General features: G+C 48.5%; 1 protein-coding gene across 3 annotated transcripts in view; it reads right to left on the bottom strand.

Moving 5' to 3' along the window:
* Positions 1 to 3,764: 3,764 nt before the first annotated feature.
* DPYSL2 (dihydropyrimidinase like 2) overlaps positions 3,765 to 22,559 on the bottom strand; it is a 53,722-nt gene continuing 34,927 nt past the window's right edge. For all 3 annotated transcript variants that reach the window (XM_019291212.3, XM_010408272.4, XM_039564227.1), the window contains 9 exons: positions 22,069 to 22,149; positions 21,116 to 21,184; positions 17,025 to 17,145; positions 13,712 to 13,868; positions 13,411 to 13,552; positions 13,053 to 13,223; positions 9,805 to 9,984; positions 7,588 to 7,753; positions 3,765 to 6,589 (listed from right to left, as the gene is read on the bottom strand). In XM_019291212.3, the coding sequence (XP_019146757.1) occupies positions 6,498 to 6,589; positions 7,588 to 7,753; positions 9,805 to 9,984; positions 13,053 to 13,223; positions 13,411 to 13,552; positions 13,712 to 13,868; positions 17,025 to 17,145; positions 21,116 to 21,184; positions 22,069 to 22,149 (1,179 nt within the window). In that variant the 3' untranslated portion in view covers positions 3,765 to 6,497. The remainder of the gene's footprint in view (positions 6,590 to 7,587; positions 7,754 to 9,804; positions 9,985 to 13,052; positions 13,224 to 13,410; positions 13,553 to 13,711; positions 13,869 to 17,024; positions 17,146 to 21,115; positions 21,185 to 22,068; positions 22,150 to 22,559) is intronic.

Raw genomic sequence — 22,559 nt, 5'->3', positions numbered from 1 at the left:
TGGTGCCCTCCTGTGGAAATGAGAGTAGCAAATACCGAGTGGATTTAATGAGCAGATCCTCCTCTGCTCTGGAGCCAGGCTGGGAGAGCTGGGGGTGCTTACGTGGAGAGAAGGCTCCAAGGAGAGCTCAGGCCCCCCTCCAGGGCCTAAAGGGGCTCCAGGAGAGCTGGAGAGGGACTGGGGACAAGGGATGGAGGGGCAGGACACAGGGAATGGCTTCCCAGTGCCAGAGTGAGATGGGATACTGGGGAGGAATTCTGCTGTGGCTGCCCCTGGATCCCTGGAAGTGTCCAAGGCCAGGCTGGAGCAGCCTGGGACAGTGGTGGTGTCCTTGCCCATGGCAGGGGGTGGGATTGGATGGGTTTTGAGGTCCCTTCCAACCCAAACCAGTGCGTGATTCCCTGGTACTGGTTGCAGATGTGTTGTTCTTCTCATTCCATGGGACACAGCCCCTGGTGGTGGGGGAAGGATGGCTCCAGAGATGAGCCCCCGGGTTCCAACAGATCCCAGAGAACATCCCCACACATCCCAGGGGGATCTTCCTTTTATTGTGGGAATGCAGAACAAGCAGTGATGGTGAGAGATGCAAGGCAGCCCAGTGCAGATCAGAAGCAGGGAGAAAAATGAACCATGAAGATGATTAACCTGTGGAATAAATTACCAAGGGATTTTCTACCATTTGAGGCTTCACAAGTCAGCACCAGAAGACATCCACCAAGTTTTAGTGGTTAATGGTTGAAAAAAACGCTTGTGGAAAGAAAGAACTGTACTAGTTTGAAAACAAACCAGTGGGAGGCACCAAGTCAGAATAACAATTTAATGGGGAAATTAAAGAAAAGGAAAAAAAGTAAAAGAAAACACTGGTTCAAACTGACAGAGTCAAGATACAACCTGAGTCCCTGTTAGGCAGGGTGGTGGTAGCAGTCTGGTAGAATGGTGGCTGCAGTCCTCTGAAGCGGTGATCCTGTAGTAAAAGGGTCTGCTCTTCCTCAGGTCCAGTGGTGACTGTGCAGCTCCTGTCCTCTGGAAATCCAGTGGAAGGGTTGTCTCTGGTGTTCAGAATCTCAGATTATATCCACGATGGGATGCTTGGTTCCTCCCTCTGGGTGGAGCATCTCACAATGGGACGATGAGTGATGAGGCCAAGTGTTGATTAGGCTCATTAACAGAAGATAGTCCGGAGGGAGTTATCTCTGAGTCAGGCGGCAGGACAATGATGGGCAATTTACAGAAAGAGAGTCTGGGGGGAGGAGGCAAGGAAACACTGCCCCAGCTGATTTCAACAGCTCATGAGGATGGTAGAATACACTGCAACCCAGGACAAGAACACATTCAAGCACAGAGTGGTAAATCCACAGCTGGAGTGCCAGGGCTGGAAGTCAGTTACATCTTACAGGATTAGCAGAGGGCAGCTTCTCTGGCCTGGGTCATAGGAGAGGAAAAATCATTTCCTCTAATTGCTTACTTTACTTCATTAATGAAGGGAACTTTGTCCCACCCCTGCCATGGCAGGGTCACCTCCCCCTATCCCAGGTTGCTCCAAGCCCTGTCCAGCCTGGCCTTGGACACTTCCAGGGATGGGGCAACAACAGATTCTCTGGGAATTCCATAGGGTCACTCACCACCCTCACAGGGAGGAATTTCTTCCCAATATCCCATCTAACCCTACCCTCTGGCAATGGGAAACCATTCCCCCTTGTCCTGGCACTCCAGGCCCTTGTCAAAGGTCCTTCTCCAGCTCTCTCGAAAGTCTGGGGGTTCTTTGATGTAATAAATTGACGGGTAAAGTTTATAACTTGCTCTGTATCTGATTTGAGACAAGTGTCTTGCCAGGCTTTAACAAGAAGAGAACACACTCAGGTGATTCATATTTAACATTGAAATACCCTCCAATATATTAATATAACTGAGAGGATGTATGTGCGTGTCACCTCTCTGTCACAGTCATCATAAGCCCTGTGCATGTTTCACATTTATTACATCCTAAATCATTCCCGAGATGATCCATGGGCCTCAAGGGAGATGGGCCTTTACATTTCCCCATGTCCTGCTGCCACCTGATAGCACTGAGCAAAACCGGCGATTTTGGGGCTAAAAAAAAGGAGGAAAACGGGTTCTAAAGCTTCTAGGCACAGTGACATTTATCTGAGGGATAAATAAGGCTGCATTGTCCTCATCTCTGATAACCACCCCTCTCCTCAGGAGCTGACAGTTCCTGTTCCAGGTCACAGTCATATTCATCACCTACTTGGTTTCTTCTCCTTTCAGCCACAGAATTCTCCACCGATGTTAAGATCAGATTAGATCTAATTTGGGCCTTACACAATGGGCCGGCAGAGAACCAAATTAATGCCTATTAACGAGTTGTAGGCTGCCAGATCAGGAATTACCTGGATTAAGGGGCTGACCAAATACAACTATTCCTGTGCTCCTGTGCAGCACCAAACCAGGGCTGCCCCAGTGACCCCAATATCCTCCTGAGCTCTGTCCCTGCCTTGGTCCCTCAGCACATGTTGGCCTCAGATCTAGCTGTTGGCAGTTCTTCCTGACCTCGAAACCTTCTCTACTCTGCCAGTTCCAACAGCTTCACTGAGTCCTGGACATTTATTTCCTCAGGAAGAGGTTTCTTTCATTCCAATTCAGGTGCTGGAGGAAGAAATGAATGATAAAATAAAACCAAATGGAGGCTCTGCAGGTGTGTGTTAACTGAGTACCAGTGCTTCAGGCTGAATGCATCTTTTCACTGGGATATTATTGTTGGGATTAGCTGATAAATCTTATGTACAGCTACCCACCAACCCTGCTCCACAGGAGTTGATTGCACAGATGCTAATATCTAATTTAAGCTGCCAGTAGCCAAATAACTGCATGTCACTGGTGCCAGAGCCAGGATTCCCATGTTAACTGGAGGTCTCTTTACCAGGGAATGACCACTGACCCTTCTCAGCAGGTAAAAAGGAAAAACCCTCTTAAAACTTCCCACTCTATGGGGTGCCGGGTTTAAAGCCGTGTGGAGGAAGCTCAATGCATTTCAGAGTGCTCCAACATTTGGATTTGTTCACATGAGGAACAAGAACTAAACCTCCTCACAAAGTCAGTCACAAACTCCAGCTACGCTCGGATTTGGGGGAAGATCCCCCAGAGAGCTGAGCTGGTGGGTGTAGGGAGGCAGCATCCAACACTCTGGGCAGCTGACAGGGATGCTTGGCTGTCCCTGTGACAGTGAAATCCAACCACCACCACCCCAAGTTCCACTGGTGTTTCTCCTGTAAATCCCAAGCACCACCACCCGGAATTCCACTGGAGTTTTTCCAGCCAGCTCCAACTCTCCCCACCCAGTTGCTGCCTGTGGCTCCTATTTATGACTGTGCTTTTTTCCCCCATTCCTTGGCTGGCAGAGGGTCCAAGCAGAACCACCCTGGCGGGCTGAGGGCTATGCCGATACTTTTAGGGGCTTTTGCTCACATTCCATCAGTGATCCGTGCAATGCAGAGCCAGGATTTTTCAGGCAAATGTCTCTGCTTTGCCAAATGCCATTTTAAACAAAGTGCCCTGAGTTGCAGCTCACTTTTCTCCAGAGGAAGTGACTCTGTGGCCCATCAATTCCTCTTTATCACCACCACCACAGGAGTTCCTCTCCAGCTCTGCCCCTACACATCTCCACATCAGCCCACGCCAGGCTGGTTTCCAGGGCTGTTTGTCCCTGCTGAAGGCACCAGCCCAGAACGCAGCGACACACAACACGCAGCACCTTGAGACACAGATGCACCTACTGAAACAACAACATTTTGTCTTTATTAGGAGTTCCCATGGTAATGTAACACAGAGTTCTTAAGGAATAGAACACAAGACTTGGGGTTGGGGGGCAGGGGGGTGTTTTTGCCATTCAGACAATGGTCAAATACCAGTACTCCTCTTTGTCTACACACATGATCAGCTTTAGCACTTACAGCTCCTCCACTCATGGTTCACAATCACAAATCCAAGGGTTAAATCCAGCTAGTATTAAATCCTACTTTTTCTTTTATTATTTTTAGAGCTTCAAGTCACTGCGGTTAATTAATTAATTAAGTCATCATCTTTTTTTTCTTTAAGCATTTACATATGACATTCATTAAACAGACACAAAGCGGACGAGCTCTCACAGGAAAAAACATGCTTACATAGCCTGCAAAAATCTCTTTTTTTTGTGATTTTTTTTTCTTTCCTTTTTAAGAACAAATTAAAACTTAAAGAGTTATCATGAGTCAGTGAAGGAAAAAAAAAAGGAAGACTTAAGTGAATACTGAAGAGCCGCAAGTGTTTCGTAGAATTGAAACGGATCCACAATTCTTTTTTTTTTTCTCCCCAACTCGTTCAAATTGATTTTAACATACAGGTGACAAAGAAAAAAAAAAAGAAAAAGAAAATAGCTGCAATATATATTAAGTTCACGAATTACTTAACAAACAAAGTGCAAACTCTTTATGAAAAACTAAAAGACCCAGGAGTTGAACCTGAATGTAAAATGCATGGAGGAATATGGCAAAGTTTTTCTTAACTTTTGTGTTCAAAGGGGCCTAAAGGGTTTAGGTGCTGCAGCTGGGAGGGTTTGGGTACCTAAGTAGCTTCCAGATCCTTTGCAAATCCCAGCATTGGTACTTCATAACAACGAAATTTGGTACTCGTTTCTTGAAAGCCTTCATATGTATAGGTTTTTTCCTAAAAGAACCTGTAAACAGCATTTAAGAAAATACAACTGTGGAAAAACAAGTTTGATGGAGATGGCAAAGCACAAAGGGAAGAGGAAGCAGAAGATGCAGCCAAGTGCCAGGGCAGGCAGACAGTGGAGGCAACGCCGCGGTAAGAAAAGCTCTCTGTGCTAAGACAAGTCCTTGGGACTGCTGAGCCCTCCAGCTATGCCTTAGTGGGGATCTGATGGTGCAAATTTATACTCCACGTCCCAAGAACAAGCCTCCAGTCCCAGGGCTACCAAACCTTCAGTCCCAGAGGATGGTTAAACACCCAGATCCTGTTGGCTGACCCAAAGCTGGGACTCCTCCATTCCTTTAAGGACCACGGACTGTGTCTCAAAGCCGAGGCGTGTGAGGCTGGGTGGGGAACAGCCAGGCCCTGCCATGGGTACGTGCAGGATTCCTGCAGAGCTGGGCAGCTGTGACATTTGTACAAGAGATTCTCAGCTGCTGGGGACCCACCCATCTCCCAGCTACAGCAGCTGGACCTGGACTGGAATTGCCACAGGTGCTCAGCACACACTCCCTGACTGCCCTTTGAGAGCTAAAGATAAGCCCTCAAAGCTTTAAATAACCTCTCCTTGATGGCCAGGGAAGGAGTTTCTGCTACAGAAACCTTCTAAGCAACGTGTTGCTCTTTGCCCACAGCCCCCTGTCTGTCCATACCCATCTCCAGGGACAGAAGACAAACTGCTACAAACTTCCAGATACTCCATCCCAGCAGCTCAGATGGTGTCCAGCTCCTCTATTTGCACCAGCTCAAGACCTGATGGACTGAAGATCCCATCCTATGGACCTGCTCCATGCCCTTACTGCAGCTATGTGGCAAGAAATGGCTGGAAAATGCAACCAAGGGACACCTGAAGTACCAGGGTGGCAGTGGCAGTGACACTGGTGGGAGTCTGTGACTTGGATGAGGTTCAGGAAGAACAGGGAATCATATTCCGAGTTCTCAGATAAGGCTTCATAAACACAATGATACAAACATATTAAAAACACACACATAAACATTTAAGAAAAAAGTTTCCTCAAGGACCTAATTTGCAGCAAAAATCCAGAAGAAAAAAGAAACCAAGGAAAAACCAACCCAACAGAATGGAAGTCCCCAAGGATTCTGGCTCACCCGGTGGCTGGGGTGATGCTCTCTGTCATTCCTAGTGCTGGGTCCTGTTCCTCTCTCCTGGCAGCATCCAGTGACCTCAGAGCGGGTGGTGGGGAATGGCCACAGACAGGCTGGGATTCCTGTCCCTCTGTGCTTGCCTAGCTAATTCTGCTGGAACACAGAACCCTACAGAATATCCAGTTTAAAACCCTTGAACTACTCTTCTGCTTGACATTAAAAAAAAAAAGCTTTTTTTATACATTTATTTTTTTCTTTTTTTTTCTTGTGTGTGTGTGTGTGTGTGTGTGTCTTAAAGGCAGCTCCCGGGAAATTCACTTTATCCTTCCTTTATTAAAAGAAAGATGCTGAATGGGACAGAGGCCACATATCTCAAATACCCTCTTTACATTTACTCTTGCATGTCAGAGGTGTCAAAACAGGGTTTATTTCTTTAAATGTGTAAGGGGCTGAGGGGGGAGGGAGTGAGAGGGGTTGGTGAAGATGAGGAGGGAACCTGAGGGGGCTGAAAGAGGCGCTTTTACTTCAGCCCCCCCGCACTGGGTGCCCGCAGTAACTGTCACAGGCTCTAAAAGAATCAAAAAGGGTCTCCAGGTGCCCCAGCCCCTCTGGATGTGCCCGGTGGGCACAGGAGGGCTCGGTCCTTAGCCCAAGCTGGTGATGTTGGCACGGCCACCCGGCGGGGCCACGATGCGCTGGGTCGTGCGGCGTGGGATGTTGTCATCGATCTGTGCCCCTGTGGGAGAGAGAGGAGTCGTCACCAACTCTGCCAGGCTTTAAAATCTGTGTGGGTGTGGCCCTTCGGTGCTGCCTTGATGGCTGGATTTGATTTTAGAGGGCTTTTCCAGCCTAAACCATTCTGTGATTCTGTATTTGAAGGAAAAGCCTTCAGTGGTACCCACTGCCTTAATTCTCCTGAAAGCTGTTCTGCATTAATAATCTCTGCCCTGAGCACCTGAAGCACCCAGCCAAGCACAGGTAAGAGTTGGCTGAATGATTATCCCTTAGCCAGTCTTCCTATCCCTTTTTACAGTCAGCCCTTCTTGCGCTGGAACACCAGATGAAAAATCAAATCTGCCCCATCCCAGATCCACAGCTGGTCTCAGCTGGCAAAGTTCTCCTGAAGTTTGTGCCATCTTAAAAAAAAAGGCTTTTCTGCTATAGCCTCTTAAAACCAGAAAATTCCCACTTCTAAACACAATTGGAATGGTCTTAAGCTGGAGGAGGGCAGGGTTGGATGAGATATTGGGAGGCAATTCCTCCCTGTGAGGGTAGGGAAGGGCTGGGATGGAATTCCCAGAGGAGCTGTGGCTGCCCCTGGATCCCTGGAAGTATCCAAGGCCAGGCTGGACAGGGCTTGGAGCAGCTGGGTCTAGTGGAAGGTGTCCCTGCCCATGGCAGAGGGTGGGACTGGATGGGCTTTAAGGTCCCTCACACCTCAAACGATTCCATGATCTGCCCTCTCCAACACCCAGCTGAGGACTGAGCCCAGAACACACTGGAGTGCTCAGCATGCATGAGACTTCATGAGAAGAAGCAGGAATTTAGGACAGCTCCTGTACTGCTCTTCTTCATCATCCCTAAAGGGAAAACCTCCCAGCTAAAAACCCCCCACAGCCTCTCCCATTGCACCCCTATCCCAGCAGAATTAACTCGAGAGCACAGGAGCACAAACCAGTTGTGATCTCAGTGCAATAAACCACTCAGCAATAAATCATTCCCAGAATCACGTACCAGACAAGCTGAACCCAGACTGGTGCAGGTTCCTCACGGGGGGTGCCTGCTGTTTGGCAGGAGAGGTCTTTGCTGAGGACGCTGGTGTGACCGTCTTGGGCGTCACCGACACCTCGCAGACGGGGCCGTCGTAGAGGCCTCGGGGCACCCCCCGCAGCTCAGCCAGCTGCAGAGAGAGAGGGCAACACAGCCTTAAAGCACAGCCACAGCACAGCCCAACAGCTGCCCAGATGTGGCTCAGCCAGTGACACGCATTTTGGGACTGGCTGTTGGTAAGAGGATTTGGAAGTGCGCAGCATCTCCGCTGTGCACATCCCTGGGGAGCTGCTCTCTATCTGTATTTATTTTATATCTGTATCTACATCTTTATCTGTATCAATTTTACATCTATATTATATCCATATCTTCATCTATATATCTACATCTTTATATCTGTAACATATTTATATCTGTATTATACCTGTATCTATATCCTGTCTATACCTATTTCTATTTCTACTCAGTATCTAGTTCTGTATCTGTATCTGTATGATATCTATATCTATTTTCTATCTCTATCTATATTATATCTATATCTATCTATATCTATATCTGTATCTATATCACATCTACAACTATTTCTATTCTATATCTAGTCCTGTATCTATATCATTAATATTTCTATTTTATGTCTATGTATACATATCTATGTCTTATCTATATCTATACCTATTTCTATTTTATATCCATATCTATATAAAACACGTCTGCGTCTCTGTCCAACCCAACCAGTTTTGCAGCAAAAAAGGTAAATTTGCACTATTTTCCTACAAGTGAAAACCAGTGTTTGTGCAGTTCATCACCTTCCACCATGGAGACCTGAGGGGCTCTGAGTCCATGGGTGCCCCAAGGCTCCTTGGCAATATGGACTTGGCTGCTCTGCACTCCCAAAAACCCCACTGTTGGATCATCCATGGTGTGGGGTACTGTGGGTTGGGAACAGGGTATGTTTCTATTTTGGCTCTAGATTTTTGTACAGGATAAATTCCTACTAATTAGTATGTGACACGGAATGTGCTGTGGCTCCAGCCAGTCTGTCCCGTGCCCCGCAGGTGCTGTCCTTTAATGCTCTCAACCTACCTGCCACAGGATTAAAGGCTCCTGACAGGTCTCAAATGCACCTTATTACTCATTCCCAAAAAGCCATGCAGTGCTGAGACAGGCAGGGCTGCCTAGAGGAGCCAGGCTGGCTTCAACTGCCAGCCCTGGAGCTGTAGATTGGGATAAATGCAATTATTCCAGCTGAGATGCTGCCCAATTGGATTTATAGGTCAGACGTGTATTTCTGTGGGAGGACACAGCAAAAACGAGGAATCTGTTCTCCATGGGGCTAAATTACGCCAGGTTGTAATTTTGATAACTTGCAATTTCTTCAAAAGAACAGTCAAGGAAAGATGATTTGCAAGGAGTGGGAGGATCACTCGCGGCCAGCAGAACCAACGCAGCCCAGGAGTTGTCCAGGAGAGGGCAACACTTCAAACAGCAAAATAATTTCTCAGAAATGATTTCATCTATAAATAAACTTCTTAAATTCTCAGTAACTGAGTTCAGTGTCATCTCCCTTGTCAGGCAAATTCAGGTGTATCAAAAGACAGGTTCAGTTTTGAATGGGTGCATTTTACAGAATCACTTTCCAACTATTTTAGCCTCTTAAAAATAGAACATTCTCCCTTTTAAGCAGTCTGTAGGCTGTGCCTGTGACTCACCAGTCACCAGACAAGAGCATCTGATCGTATCTGGCAGAAGCGAAAGCAGCATAACATATCTGTAACAATAAATTACAATTCTAAACTGCTGCTGAGAGATTTGATATATAAATGCTAATGATAACTACTCCTGGGACCTCTGTGACAGGAGAAACCTGGTGAGTCCTCTGCAGTTTGACTCATGGCCAGACTGGAGGGCTCCTGGACAGATTTTCTGTTCGGGTGTCCTCAGACAGAGAAAAATTAAAGACCCGAAAAATAAAACCTGCAGAAAACCCGAGCTCAACCCAAAGCATATTCCTGCAAAGACTTGAGTGAACAGCAAAAATGAAAGAGGAATGAGACAAATGTGGCTCCCATCCAGGGAACAGCAGTGTGGCCTGAGCCAGGGGACAGCAATGTTTCCCAGCCACTTTAACTCAGGGTTATCAGAGGGAGAGAACAAATGTGCAGCCAAACCATCGACACTCACCCTGCTCCTGGCTTTGATGCGCTTGTAAACGAAGTCAGGGAAGGGTTTCCTGGGGATGTACCTCCCAGAGCCCTCGGTGACGTGGAGATTCCCATCCTCCAGCACAATCTTGCCCTGGCTGATCACCACCAGGGGAGACCCACGGCACTCCATGCCCTCGAAGATATTGTACTCCAGAGACTGCAGTGAGCAAAAACAGCACATAAGGTAAACATATTCACCCAGCAGAGCCTGCTGGGCTTTAATCAGCAATCACAGGCCATGCTCATTGCCAAAATTTTAAGGGCAGATGGAAGCAAACTCAACAAGTGTTTACCTGAGCTGGATTTGCTGTGATTTAATACAGGCTGCTCTTAATTATCAGTCTAAGTTTAAGAGTTTATTAATGCAAAATTTCCATTGAAATAAGGTTCATAAAGAATCCCAGAATGGTTTGGGCTGTGAGGGACCTTAGAGTTCATCCCATTCCACCCCCTGCCATGGGCAGGAACACCTTCCACTAGACCCAATTGCTCCAAGCCCTGTCCAACCTGGCCTTGGGCACTTCCAGGGATGAAGCTTCCAGCTTCTCTGAGCAAGAGAAAAAACAGTTTCAAATGAGAACACCTCAGAGCCTCCCTGTTTAAATACCTTTAGGCACCTATCTCTGCTGAGCTAGGGGCGGATTTAGGAGCCAAAGAAAGCTTTATGTGAGTTTCCTACTAAAAATAATAATTCTGAAGAACCTCTATTTCAAACCAGTATTTTGGATGATGGGTCAGGGACCAGGACAATCTTGTTTTACTCTAATGGGATTGCTCATCCTCAATTAACAGGATTGGAAACATCACACCGTGGAAAAAAGGCAAGTTTGAAAGGAATCACTGCAAATGTGAAGCATCCTGGAATGAACTGCACTGCAACCATGTTATTTGGGGACTGTTACTCTAATGACCATCTCTGAGTCAAATGCAGGTCTTTTTTACCGAGTTAATGATGGAGTTTGCCCTTGAAGTGTGTTGTAAGTATGGGCAGGCCTGAGTGCAGCTTTGCAATTAGCCAGGCCAGTGGCTAAACGGAGCCTGAACCGGGTCCAACCTGAAAAGAACTGTGGTGACAAAGGAGGAGGCTGGGTCAGGAGCTAATGGATTAGGCTGCTTCCAAGAACAACACCACCTCCCTCTCCAGCTCCTGATGTTTCCTTACCAGAGAGTGGCAAGAGCAGTGTGAATTCTTGGAAAATATCCGGAAGTTGCTCGAACATTTCAAAAAGTAACAATCATCCAAGGCCACATAATCAGAGGGTGTCCCTGTGCCTGACTGTCAAAGGGCCTTTTGTTTTCTGCTTGGCCAAACCAGGATGCCTGGGCTCCAAGGGCATCACTTGTATCAGTTTCTCCTCTAACACAAAGCACCGTGCAGTTTGAGACCCGAAAAAATACAGAATTTCAGAATCATTAAGGTTGGAAAAGAGCTCCAAGGTCACCAAGTCCAAGCCGTGCCCGATTTCCACCTTGTCCCCAGCCCAGAGCACTGAGTGCCATGTCCAAACTGCCTTCCTTGGACACCTCCAGGGATGGGCACTCCAAACCTCCCTGGGCAGCCCCTTCCAATGTCTAATCACCCTTTCCATGGAGAAATTCCTCCTGATGTCCAACCTAAACCTCTCCAGAGCCTTCAGGTGTGATGCCAGGTACAACAGGTGAAGTGATGACAGGGGAGGAGATCAGAGATGTATTTGTAAGCAAACAAGCTGTGATTGCTCAGCCTTTCAAACTCTTGGGAATGAGAGCCCTTCATCCTCCATGCTCTTGGCACAGCTTAAGGATGCAGCCTTTGGCCACAGCTGAGTGCTGATGCCTTTTACACAGTGTCAGGGTTTCGGGGGATCTGCAGCTCTCAGCAGACAAAAATATTTCTGAATGGAGCTGGCTCTCCTTTGCCTTGCCCAGATCCACGGCAAAATCACTGAGCCAATCGTGACTGCACTGGGGCACATCCACAAAAGAGAAAGTCTGTCAGCTCTGCGTCACGAAATATAAAGAGCCCAGTTCATTTCCTAAAGACAACAGCCATTAAATAGCAAGGACGTTCAAGCACTCCACCCAAACTACTTCCAGCTCTCTGAGCCATTCATAAGCACAAGCCCAGGTTCAGACCATGAAATCTGACACCTAAAAGCAGTGAGTCCCTGGGTTCCCTCTTCTCAAGTCATTCCTCTCCAGACTAGAAGGAGTTGGGAAGCACCTCTAAGGTGATTGAAGTGACCAGACTCCTGGAATTCCTCTGCCAGAAGCCTACGCAGAGGCAGGATGAAGCCAGGCCGTCTGTGACCAATTCTGACAAACAGTTAAGTCACAGGGAAGTGAACCAAACCTTTAAAAAAAAAAATAGTTTCTTTGTGAATGTGCCCAGGGATCCAACTGTGGAAGAAAATTTTGCTCCTTCAGCTCCAGAGTGAATGAAAGCATTCATGGGAAAAAGGAACAAGGAGTTTTTTTCCAGGGAAAGATTCCATAGGTTCATGGCCAGTAGCGAAACAAGTTGTCAACAAATGCAAACAGTGGCTGCTTTCTCTGAGACAGGGCTCGAATGTCACGGGGAGACTCCAACCAGCCCTCTGCACTGGGACCATTCTGCAGATTCCCACAGGCTTTGTCACTGCAGGGGCCAGGTGTAAGGCATGGGACACCGCAAAGGTGTCCCTGAGAGTGCCACCACAAAGCTGCAGAAGAGCTAAGGGGAAGCTCTGGTTGGTTTGGGTGCTGCCCTGTGCCCACTAATGTGGGGATGATCACCAGGAAAATCCTGACTCCACACACATGTGCCAGATCAGTAGGTGGTGTAAATCCACTCAGACCCTGGATCTGGGCCAGATTTCCAGCAAAAGTGTCCACTGATAAAGCTTCAGTGAAAAGGGGCAGTTCCCATTCCCACCACTGGCAAGCCTGGATGTCATAAACAACACACTGTCCCCTAAGAGGCCTTTTGGTATTTTAGAGGATTTAAAGAGCTTTCTGTGTGCTCAGATCCAAGCACCCAACACTCAGGAACAGCAGACGCACTCCATGCTCCGAGGGGAATCCACATGACTTCAGATGGACTCATCCTGCTCACACAGCTGAGCTCCAGAGTGTGAGACCAGAGAGGGCTTCAGGCACAGGGAAAACAAGCCCTGAGTTGTCACAAGCTCCCGTTGCTGGCAGCACAGCCTGGCACTGAGGAAGAGAGCAGGAAAGGAAGTAGGAAATGGTAGGGAACATCCTTACTATGTTGTGAGTCTTGGCAGAGATTGTCTTGACGCTGTCGGGATCCCAGATCACCAGGTCGGCGTCCGAGCCCACGGCAATGCGGCCCTTCCGCGGGTACAGGTTGAAGATTTTGGCTGCGTTTGTGCTGGTCACAGCCACAAACTGGTTCTCGTCCATCTTGCCAGTCACCTGGGGGGACACCACAGGAGTCACTGCGTGAGCCAGCAAAGAGCTGGCAGCACAGCAGATTCCCAAGGATCTCACAGGGGTAAAAACCCCAAGTGGAAGGACCGTGGCAAGAAAATAACACATTCCTGCAGCTCCTTCCCCTCTGAATGTCCAGCTGAAACCTAAACCCGTGACATGTGTGACCTACCACAGCCTTATCCCAGATGATGGACATCCTCTCCTCAGTGCCATTGGTTCCTTCAGGGATCAGGGTGAAGTTGTCCTTCCCAACAGCTTTCTGAGCAGTGTTGAAGGTGCAGTGGGCACTGCCAGTCACTTGGAGGTCTCCACTGGAAAAGAAACAAAAGGTATTTGAAGTATTTTGTTGTCACAGGTTTGTTCCTGAAAGTAAAACAGCTTTTTGCTTGCTGGCAGCAACATCCCTTATTTTATCACCCATGTTCTCATGATGAATCCCACGTTGTTTGAACACAGAGAGCTCTACTCACCAGGACAGTAGTGAGTTGAGAAAATCAGGAGTGGTCGGGTCAGGACTCAGTGGTGGGGATGTAACAAAAGCTGCGGCCTTTGCCCAGTTCTTGCTCCAGTAATGGGATCCATCGGTGCCCAGGCTGGCTGTGATGGGCTCTCCATACACCACGGTGCCTGTGGGACAGGGACACACACACAAACCCTCTGTAAGCACCAAGGAATGTGCACTTCCAGCCTGGCTTCCTGGCAGAAAGCATCCTCCTGGGAAAGGACACACACTGCAGGGCTGCCTGGTACTTCCTCTGAAGTATTAAATAAAGATACTGCTACTGAGCAGAGCTGGGAGCAGCAGAATGTGCACAATCCTTCACACAACTGCAGAAGTTGGCACTGATTGTCCTTGAAATGGTTACTGTAAAGATTCATTTTATTGTTTATAGTCATTTTATTATTTATTTACCCCGGGCCAAGAACTTTGTGGAAGAGGACGAGGGCAAGTGCAAGGGCGTGAGGAGATCCAGTCTGATCTAGAAGAGATGTGCAAGAAAAAAAAAACCAAAAAACCAGGCCTGCCATGTTTTTATAAATTAGTATGAATTAAAGAGCTTCGGAGCAGGGTCTGTGCATAGACCAGGTAGGAGAAAACTCCTACCAGAAAGATTTTCTGCATACAAAGAAAGCCCATCACAGGGGAAATACCAGAGTTCCTGGTTCACAAATGCAGCTCAGGGGAACCCTGTGATCCTCCCGAAGCACACAGCAAATCTGTGGCAGAACTGGGAAATGGAACCGCATCTCCTGGCTGTCCAGTGCGCTCACCACCAGTGCATCCTTCCCCCTCATTAACATTTTTGGAACCACATGAAGGGACAGCAGATCCTTAAGGCCAGGATACTCTGCAAGCTGGAACGCACCAGCACCATCTGCACACCAAGCAGATGCTGCAACTTCAAAAGCAGCACAAGCTGGCAGTCCCAGGGATCTGCTCACCAAATGCAACTTCCCCAAAATCTGCTTTGTGCCCACCCACCTGCCTCCCCAGCCCAGGCACTTCACGGGTTTGGATCTGCCTGCCAAAGATGTGGGTGGCTGAGATGCCAACCCTAAATACTTCAGTCAGGAATGATGGGGAGAGGGACAACCAGAGCTGGTCGGCAGGGTCTCACACCTCACCATGCAGAGTGAAAAGACAGAACATTTCTTTCACTGTATTCAGAGCTACTGTTGTGTCTCTGGGGTCTCAAGACAGCTGGGAAAGAGCCCACTAGCTGAGGCAGGATGATGATTAACTGGCTCCATGCTGCTCCCAGGACCCTGCTGACACAGGAGGTGCAGGAACAGCCTTTGCCAGAGGGTTTCCAGCAGCAGAGGAAGAGGCTCCCTGACATCACTGACCACAAATAGGGTTCTGAAATCACAACAAGGCCAAACACACGCTGCCTATTAACGGGAGGCCTCTTGTGGGCCAGCACATTGGGGGGATTGTTCTGCAGGGAGTGATGCTTTCGGGCCCCAGATCTGCCAGCAACAGAGTCTGCAGAGTCTCCTCCATACAAAAGCCACTGGGAACATCTGGCTTTAAATAACGTCTGCTCTTTTCCATTTAGCAAATCAATCCTCGTTTGTTTTCGCCTTGGATAGTCTTCGGTTATGCTTCCTCTGTTGTTTGGGAGGGCAAGACCAGTGTGTGTGGCCCTCCTGGGTTACTGCACAGCATTTAAATTGAGTTATTTGAATAAAGGAACCAAGTGATGGGGCACCATTTATACCCCAAATTCTCCTAATAAGGAGAAAATGCACTTTGAATGAAAACCACGTGTTCTGGCTCACTCAGGAGGCTGAGTGAAGTGAGCCCTGTGGATCATTCCTCTGGGACAATCCCAGCACCTTTTGCAGGCAGGGTAACATCCACCCAAGCCAAGTTGTGTTTTATGGCTTTCTGTGATCCAAGTGTGTGGTCCCTCATCCCAACGCCCCACTCCACTTGCAGCTGGTGGTCTCAGGACACTGAGTGTAGCAAGAAGGTGTTTCTGTTGATGCTCCACCTTTGTGGTGCACATGCCTTCAGTATTTTATCTGGAAAAGGGAAGGGAGGCTTCCCTGGCTCTCAGGATACAGCTGCACCACAACACCAAGTTCATTTCTGCAGGGATGCAACATGCAGCCACTTTGCTGGGTCAATGCATCTTCCTCCAGGATAATCCCCTCTGACAGAGCTGGGAAAGGAAGGTTTATCCCAAACGGCTCCAGCTGCTTCCACAAACAACCTTGGAAATCAGTCCTCCTCACCAACTCCTTTAACAGGAATCACGGGACCAAAATACTCCTGAGCCAATGCACAAACACCAATCTGTTTGCTGGAAATCAGCTCCTCTCGCACCAAACACCCAGATGGAAAGTGATGTCATTTGTATACCCATCCAGGCTTATTTAGGCTGCAGAAAATTAAATCCAAGCCTTGTGAGGAAAGAAGAGGGTAAATCATCCCTCCCAGTTACTCACCCATCCTGAGCAGCTTTAAATAGAAGTGAAGGGTTTAGTCACAGGATAAAGCAGCAGACAGCACTCACTCTGCAGGCAACCCTGGATCCTTGGAGGGCCAGGCAGCAGGGGCAGGGCTTGGGGGAAGTTTCTGCACCCCTCACAGCAGCTCAGTTCCCTCACAAGCCTCAGTCAGAGAGGACAGACATAGGCAGCAGCATCCACAGCAGGTCTGAGTCTTGCTTCTTGCAGCATCCCCAAGCAGAGTTATCAGAAGCAGTCGCAATTCCCAAACCTAACCCAGCCTGCTGATCCCAATCCCTGCACGGATGTCAGGCTGTGAGTTACAGCACATGGAGAGCATCTATTCCACAAGCAAGAAGCACAGCAGGCAGCTGGAACTGGTGGCCTCTTTGGCTACTCCAACTAAATCCAACAGGGCCTGTGAGTCAAGAACTCTGTCAGGAACACTGCTGACCCCCAGGAAGCTCAGCAGAAAGCACCAAGGGAGAACCACAGCAGCTGGAAGGAGGACCCAGCTGCAGTCTCCAAGGGGATTCACTATGTGGAAGGAGCATGGAACGACTCTGTGATATCATGGAGGCACATGGCTCGGTGTGGGAGGATGAATGTGAAGGAGACAAGTTCAGGGCTGAGCAGAAATAAGCAGCTCCTGGCTCTGACACAACCACTGAATCCTTGTCTGTGGCAGATGAGGCAGAAGGAGCTGCTGGGGACCTTTATAAAAGGAGCCTGGACAATAACACTGGAAAAAGAAACCTTTCTTGTAGGGATGAAGCTGATGTTGGCAGGAGCTGAAGTGCATGAGCTAAGGAGGAAATAACTTACCCTTTTTCCTGGCTTGAGCAATGACATCAGCAGCACTTTTGCTCATCACCTTGGTGATGTACAGGGGGCAGTTGGTCTGGTTGGCAATGGTTATTGCCCGGTTCACAGCCTCTGCCTCCACCTGAGGAACAGAGGCGGCAGCAGGTCAGGGACACCCCACAGCACCCCAGTTACCCTCCGAGGTCCCAGACCCTGTTCTCCCAGAAAACCGAGAGTGACGAGGCATTTCCCACCTCTGAGCCAGAAAAGGCACAGTGTAATCACAGCAATTAAATGACTGCAAGCTGCAGTCCTCTCTCATTACCACCTCTTCTCCCAGGCTGCTTCAGAGCCTCTCTGCCTGAACTAAAACAGGCAGGTGCTCAGGGTCAGAATGATTAAGCCCCTTTTTTAACCTAGACAAAAATAAGCAACTAAATGTTGACTCAACAAAACTGCTCCTGCTCCAGCCCACGCAGAAAGGAGATGCTGCACCACAGACTCTGGTAGGCCACGTTTGCAAACAAGCCTCCTAAATTGTACCCTCCACTACAGTCTCTGGCTTGGGATCTGACAGAGTGTGAACCACCCCATAAATCAACTGCTTTTCCTTGCATGTGTACAGAGAATTAACCTCAGCCAAGCTGAGGGTCACGCTGTAACTGCAGCCTCGGGATGACAGGCATCACTCTGATTTTATGGATCACATGTCTTAATCAAAGGATCCAGATTGAACAGCTGGGTGATGCACACAGTGGCTGCTGCCTGCAATGCCATGGATATTTTCCAAGCAAACAACAGCAGAAACAAACCCAGAGCAATCTCCCAGCTGATTCCCCAATGTGAGAGGCACCTAGAACCTCTCCCACGGACTCTTGGTGGGGTTAGCACACACTCAGCACTTGGGAAAACCTGCTCTGCAGTAACTGCTCACAGCCCAAGTACCACAAATCATCATCACCTGTCCCAAACACATTGCCCAGACAGGTTGTGGGCTCCCTCATCCCTGCAAGTGCCCAGGGCCAGGCTGGACAGGGCTTGGAGCAGCCTGGGATAGTGGAAGGTGTCCCTGCCCATGGGAGGGGTGGGACTGAGTGGGCTTTGAGGTCCCTTCAAACCCAAACCACTCTGGGATTCTGTGACTGCTGGCTCCCAGCAATGTGCTTGGAGGAAAAGAACCACCTAGAAAAGAACCACCAGCTTAGGAAACTGTGGCCAGGCTGATGTCCAAGTGTCCTGAAGAGCTCTGCTCGTGCCAACGAAGCCACTGCTTGCACCCATGCCCTGTTTGCAGCTGGAATGCTCCAGGAAAACAACAGCCAGGAATTTTTACAGCAAACCAGCCCCCCAAGAGCCAGCAGGGTGGTCTCTGGGGCCCAAAGGGTTACAGTCCCACGCAGGGGATGCTCACCAAGGGGTATTTTCTGGCCCAGCTGCCCCAGACAAATGGGAAAGGCTGTGAGGGAGGGGTTTGTTCCAGGATGTTGGACCTGAAGTGTCACAGCCAGCAGCACTCACAGGGGCTGAAAGGAAGAGCCAAGAAAAGCCCAGCTCTCCCTTCTGAGAGACAAGGGGAGGACTCAGACAGGCCAAAGCTTCCAGGCTGTGGCCTCCCTTTGCAAACTCCCCACTAGAGCAGGTCTGTACACGGCTCTGCCTCTGCAGCATGTGGGAACCACGTTTCCACTCCATGCCTCAGTTTCCCTGCAGGCAAAGCAGGGATAAAACAACACACACCCCCAGACTTTTGCGCAGAAGGCGTTTGAGCAACTGTGAAGCAGCAGGGTAATATTTTCTGAACAAGGCTGCTGAATTCCTGCCTCGTGCCCAGATGCTATGGTGACAGGCACGTAACAATAACCCAATGAGTAGTCCAAAGGGGAATGTTTGCAATTACCAGGATGCATTAGAAGCCCTAGCACAGCAGTTCTCTTGGAAAAAAAACAAAACAAACCAAAAAAAAGACAGACATTTCCTGGAGCACTTGGACTGCTTGTGCTTCCAGCGTTTTTGCGGCTGAAATAAAAACAAAAAAATGATGGATCACTCCGAAAAGTCATCACAGAATGAGCTGTGAGGGGGAGAGTTTTCCAGAAAGTGATGGGTGAGGCTGAGTTGGGATGGTGCTTTCTTAATCCAGGCCCTGTTTTCTGGCTGGAATAACGTACTGGACACTGTCACCTTGGCTCAGCCCAGGTGACAGACGTGAGCAAAGCTAAACCCCTGAGTCAGCAGTGAAACTTAAGCCTCAATTTGAGCCTCCTGCCAGCCTGGGAATTCAGATGTGTGCACTCCAAGACACAAATACACGTGGCCAGCCCCTGAATGCTTCACTCTGATGTAATTCGCCCTGAAATGAGTGGGAGTTTTAAGTTAATAAATGTTTTAGACTTGCTCAGCAACTCCTGCTGGTTTGCCGTAGATGGAGGTCTGAATTAAGGAGCTCTCCAGTCAGATGCCAACCATCCTTAGGATGGGCTTTGCACTCCCTAAGGGACAGCAGGAAAAACCAATTCTAGTGTAAACAGCACCCCAGAGGGATACAACAAACATCCACTTCTGCCGAAGTCAACAGGAATTAGGGATTTGCTGCCACCCTTGGAATCTGGCTTCTATCACCAGCCATCCCAAGGGGAGCTGGATGTTTTTAAAAGCACAGAGTCACCCCCATGCTGCAGAAAGGGAGGGGAGGGAACCAGATGACATCGTTTCCTGCTCTGTTTCCTATGACTTTCAAGGAGGAGAATGTTGGACCAAATGCTTCCCAAGCTTGGGCAGAGCACAGCTGAGCTCAGCTGCACAGAGGCTGCCCTGTGTGACATCAGGGAGAGGCTTCACTGAGCCTCATCTGCGGCAGCCACGTGTCCTCAGGCTGCCTTTTTCCTCCCTGCACTGAGGCAGAGCACAGTCCTGCACAGATTAACAACCCATCCACACCTGGGAACCACACAACTCACACTTTAAAGCTCCTGCTCCATGAAGGATGAACTCTGGAACAGCCAGACACAGCTTGGCTGGTTTGATGTCCAGATCCTTTAAGGTAAGAGCAGCCTTCCTTTGAAAACAACCCAAACTGAACTCCCTGAAGTGTCACACCAGCATCTGTTCCCACTCTCCCGATGCAGGCCAAAATATATGTTAAAAAAACACAAATTGGATGGGTTACTGGAAAGCTCAGTGCAAAGTGTTTGCTCACAATTTCAGGAAGCAAGAGATCCCAGCTCCTGGAGCCACACACAAATTCTGTGAGGATTCACTTACTGTCCAAGTGGAGCATTTTTTTTTTTTCCCCCTAAGCAACAGAATGATTTATGTTCCCACTGAAATGCCTCTGGATGCTGCTTGTCTGAACCAAGGGGAGGAAATAGAGAGGGAGCATGAGGGGCACGTGTGGATGATCTCACAGCCCCAGCTCCCAGCTGCCACATCTGGCAGGCAGCAAAGCCCTGGGATCTTGGAGGAACAAAAAGAGCTGCTTGTACAGAACAGATGGACTCCACAAACCCAGAATGCCACGGTGAGGTGTCCAGCTTAGAGACACTGAAGGACTGGCAGTGAAGAATGCAATGGGAACCAACTTCAAAGGCAAAGTTTTAAGGCTCTTTCCTATTTTGGGATTTATTTCAAAGGCTTAGAGAGATTGGGGTGCTCATCCCTGGAGAAATCCATGGGGAAATATGAAGGGTAACTATATTGAAGTACTGCACTAAGGCCTGAGCATGAGCTCCCCTCTCTGGTACGTATTTTCTGTGCCTTCAGCAAACCACTTAATCCATTGGTATAAAAAGCCCCACCCCACTGGTAAAATTTCATCAAAATATCAAATATCACAGTAATGGAAGCTATGGAAGTACCTAAGACCCCGTCAGGATTTGGGCATACATTAAAAAATTCTGCTGATTCACTGAAGTCTGATAAAACAATGACCAAGAGAGAAGCCCAAGAGACTGGAAAGACTAGAAAAGACAGTGGCAGAATTCCACCAACATAACCCCAAATGCAGAAAAATCCTCCTTCCAGACACATTCATCCTTACATGAAGTACTTGATGGCAATGCAGAGATGCTATAAATTGGAGAGTGGAGTAAATGCAAAGGCAGGGGGGTTCTCACCTCTTCAGGTCTGCTCAACACATGCCCTTCAGGGCCTGTGATCCCCAGCTCCAGGATCCTTTGCTGCTCCTAAGGCAGGGAGGAAAAAAGAGCAGGGATGAAATTTAAAGCAACAGGGCATTTTTCTTGCAGCACACACAGCTGTTGAAAAGGGGCACGAGTGAGATCCTGAGCATCTGTGCTGGCTAAAAATCACAGGGGGCTTTGCATAAAGGTCCTGCAAGAGAATCCTGTCCAACTCCCCTTGCTGAGAATAATCAGAGCTCATAAAACCTTGCTGATTTGTTCACAGGAGGTCAAGCAAACCTTTTATTTGGAGTTGCTTCACACGGGGTTCATTGCCCCTCGACTTTCAGCACTCATTTGTGTCTATAAAATCATCTCTAAGATGTGGCAAAATGAGATCTCATAGAAAAAAAATCATCCTGCAGCTGGGCTCAAGGACTGGGGTGGGCTCTTGCCCGGCCAGAGAACACAGAAATCTTCTGAGTGCTTGAGACACAGTGTACAAAATGAGCTGGAGATAAGATTAAATTGAATACATTATTAACATTTCTCCCTTGCTGCTGTTTGAAAGATAAACAGACCCCAAACATCAGCACCTCACGCACTGTACGGATCTGCATCCCTTTCCACTCCCCCTCTTCTTATTTCCTGAAGAACATTTTGTTGCACACAGTGACAGTCACACCCAGCTTTTCACTTTTGGGGAGAGAGGCAGAGAAGCCCAATATCCACCCCAAACTGAAAGCTGCCACAAAAACCTGCTTTATCAGTGTCAAAGGGGAATAAATTCTGCTGTACAGCCCTGCTCACACCCTCCCTGTGTGTGCCACACAGCCATGCCATGCTCTCAACAGCCTGTGTGGCTTTCTATTTGCAAAGAAGGAGTCAGAATTTAAACCCCTCCCAGCATTTTGCAGCCAGTAACTCAGAGAACAAACAGGCCATACCTCGGCAATGATGTCACCGTTCTCAGCATGCACTTGGGCTGTGGCACCGATGTCCCGGATCACACTCAGGACCTCGTAAATCTGGGGGACAGACAACACACATCACAACAGGAACACACCTGTTGGGAAGGCCACACTGCAGATCCCCTCAGAAACCAGAATTTTGCAGGAGGGAAAGGAGGAAGGGAAGCATTAAGCAATGTAAGATGTGGCTTGCTGGAGAGATGCAAGGTGTTTTCATGCCTGTCACTGAATTTCCCAGTTCTACAGTTGGATGCTGCTGATGTGGCAAAGGAGGATTACCCAGCAGCAGGTCTGGAGTGTTTACCACACAGGAGGAAGAAATGACAACACAAGCCCCGTAGCTGGATGATTTTAAAGGACTTGAAGAGTTGTACCTGTTTCATGTCTCATTTAGTGGTGCCTGGCATGAAAAACATCCCTCATATCTGAGTGCTGGGGGCAGGTTCTCTATGGAAATCCAGTATTTG

This window comes from Corvus cornix, chromosome 22 (genome assembly GCF_000738735.6).
Source record: "Corvus cornix cornix isolate S_Up_H32 chromosome 22, ASM73873v5, whole genome shotgun sequence".
Lineage (NCBI taxonomy): Eukaryota > Metazoa > Chordata > Aves > Passeriformes > Corvidae > Corvus > Corvus cornix.
Note: the sequence above shows the minus strand (reverse complement) of the source record. Positions and strands in the feature narration are given on the sequence as shown.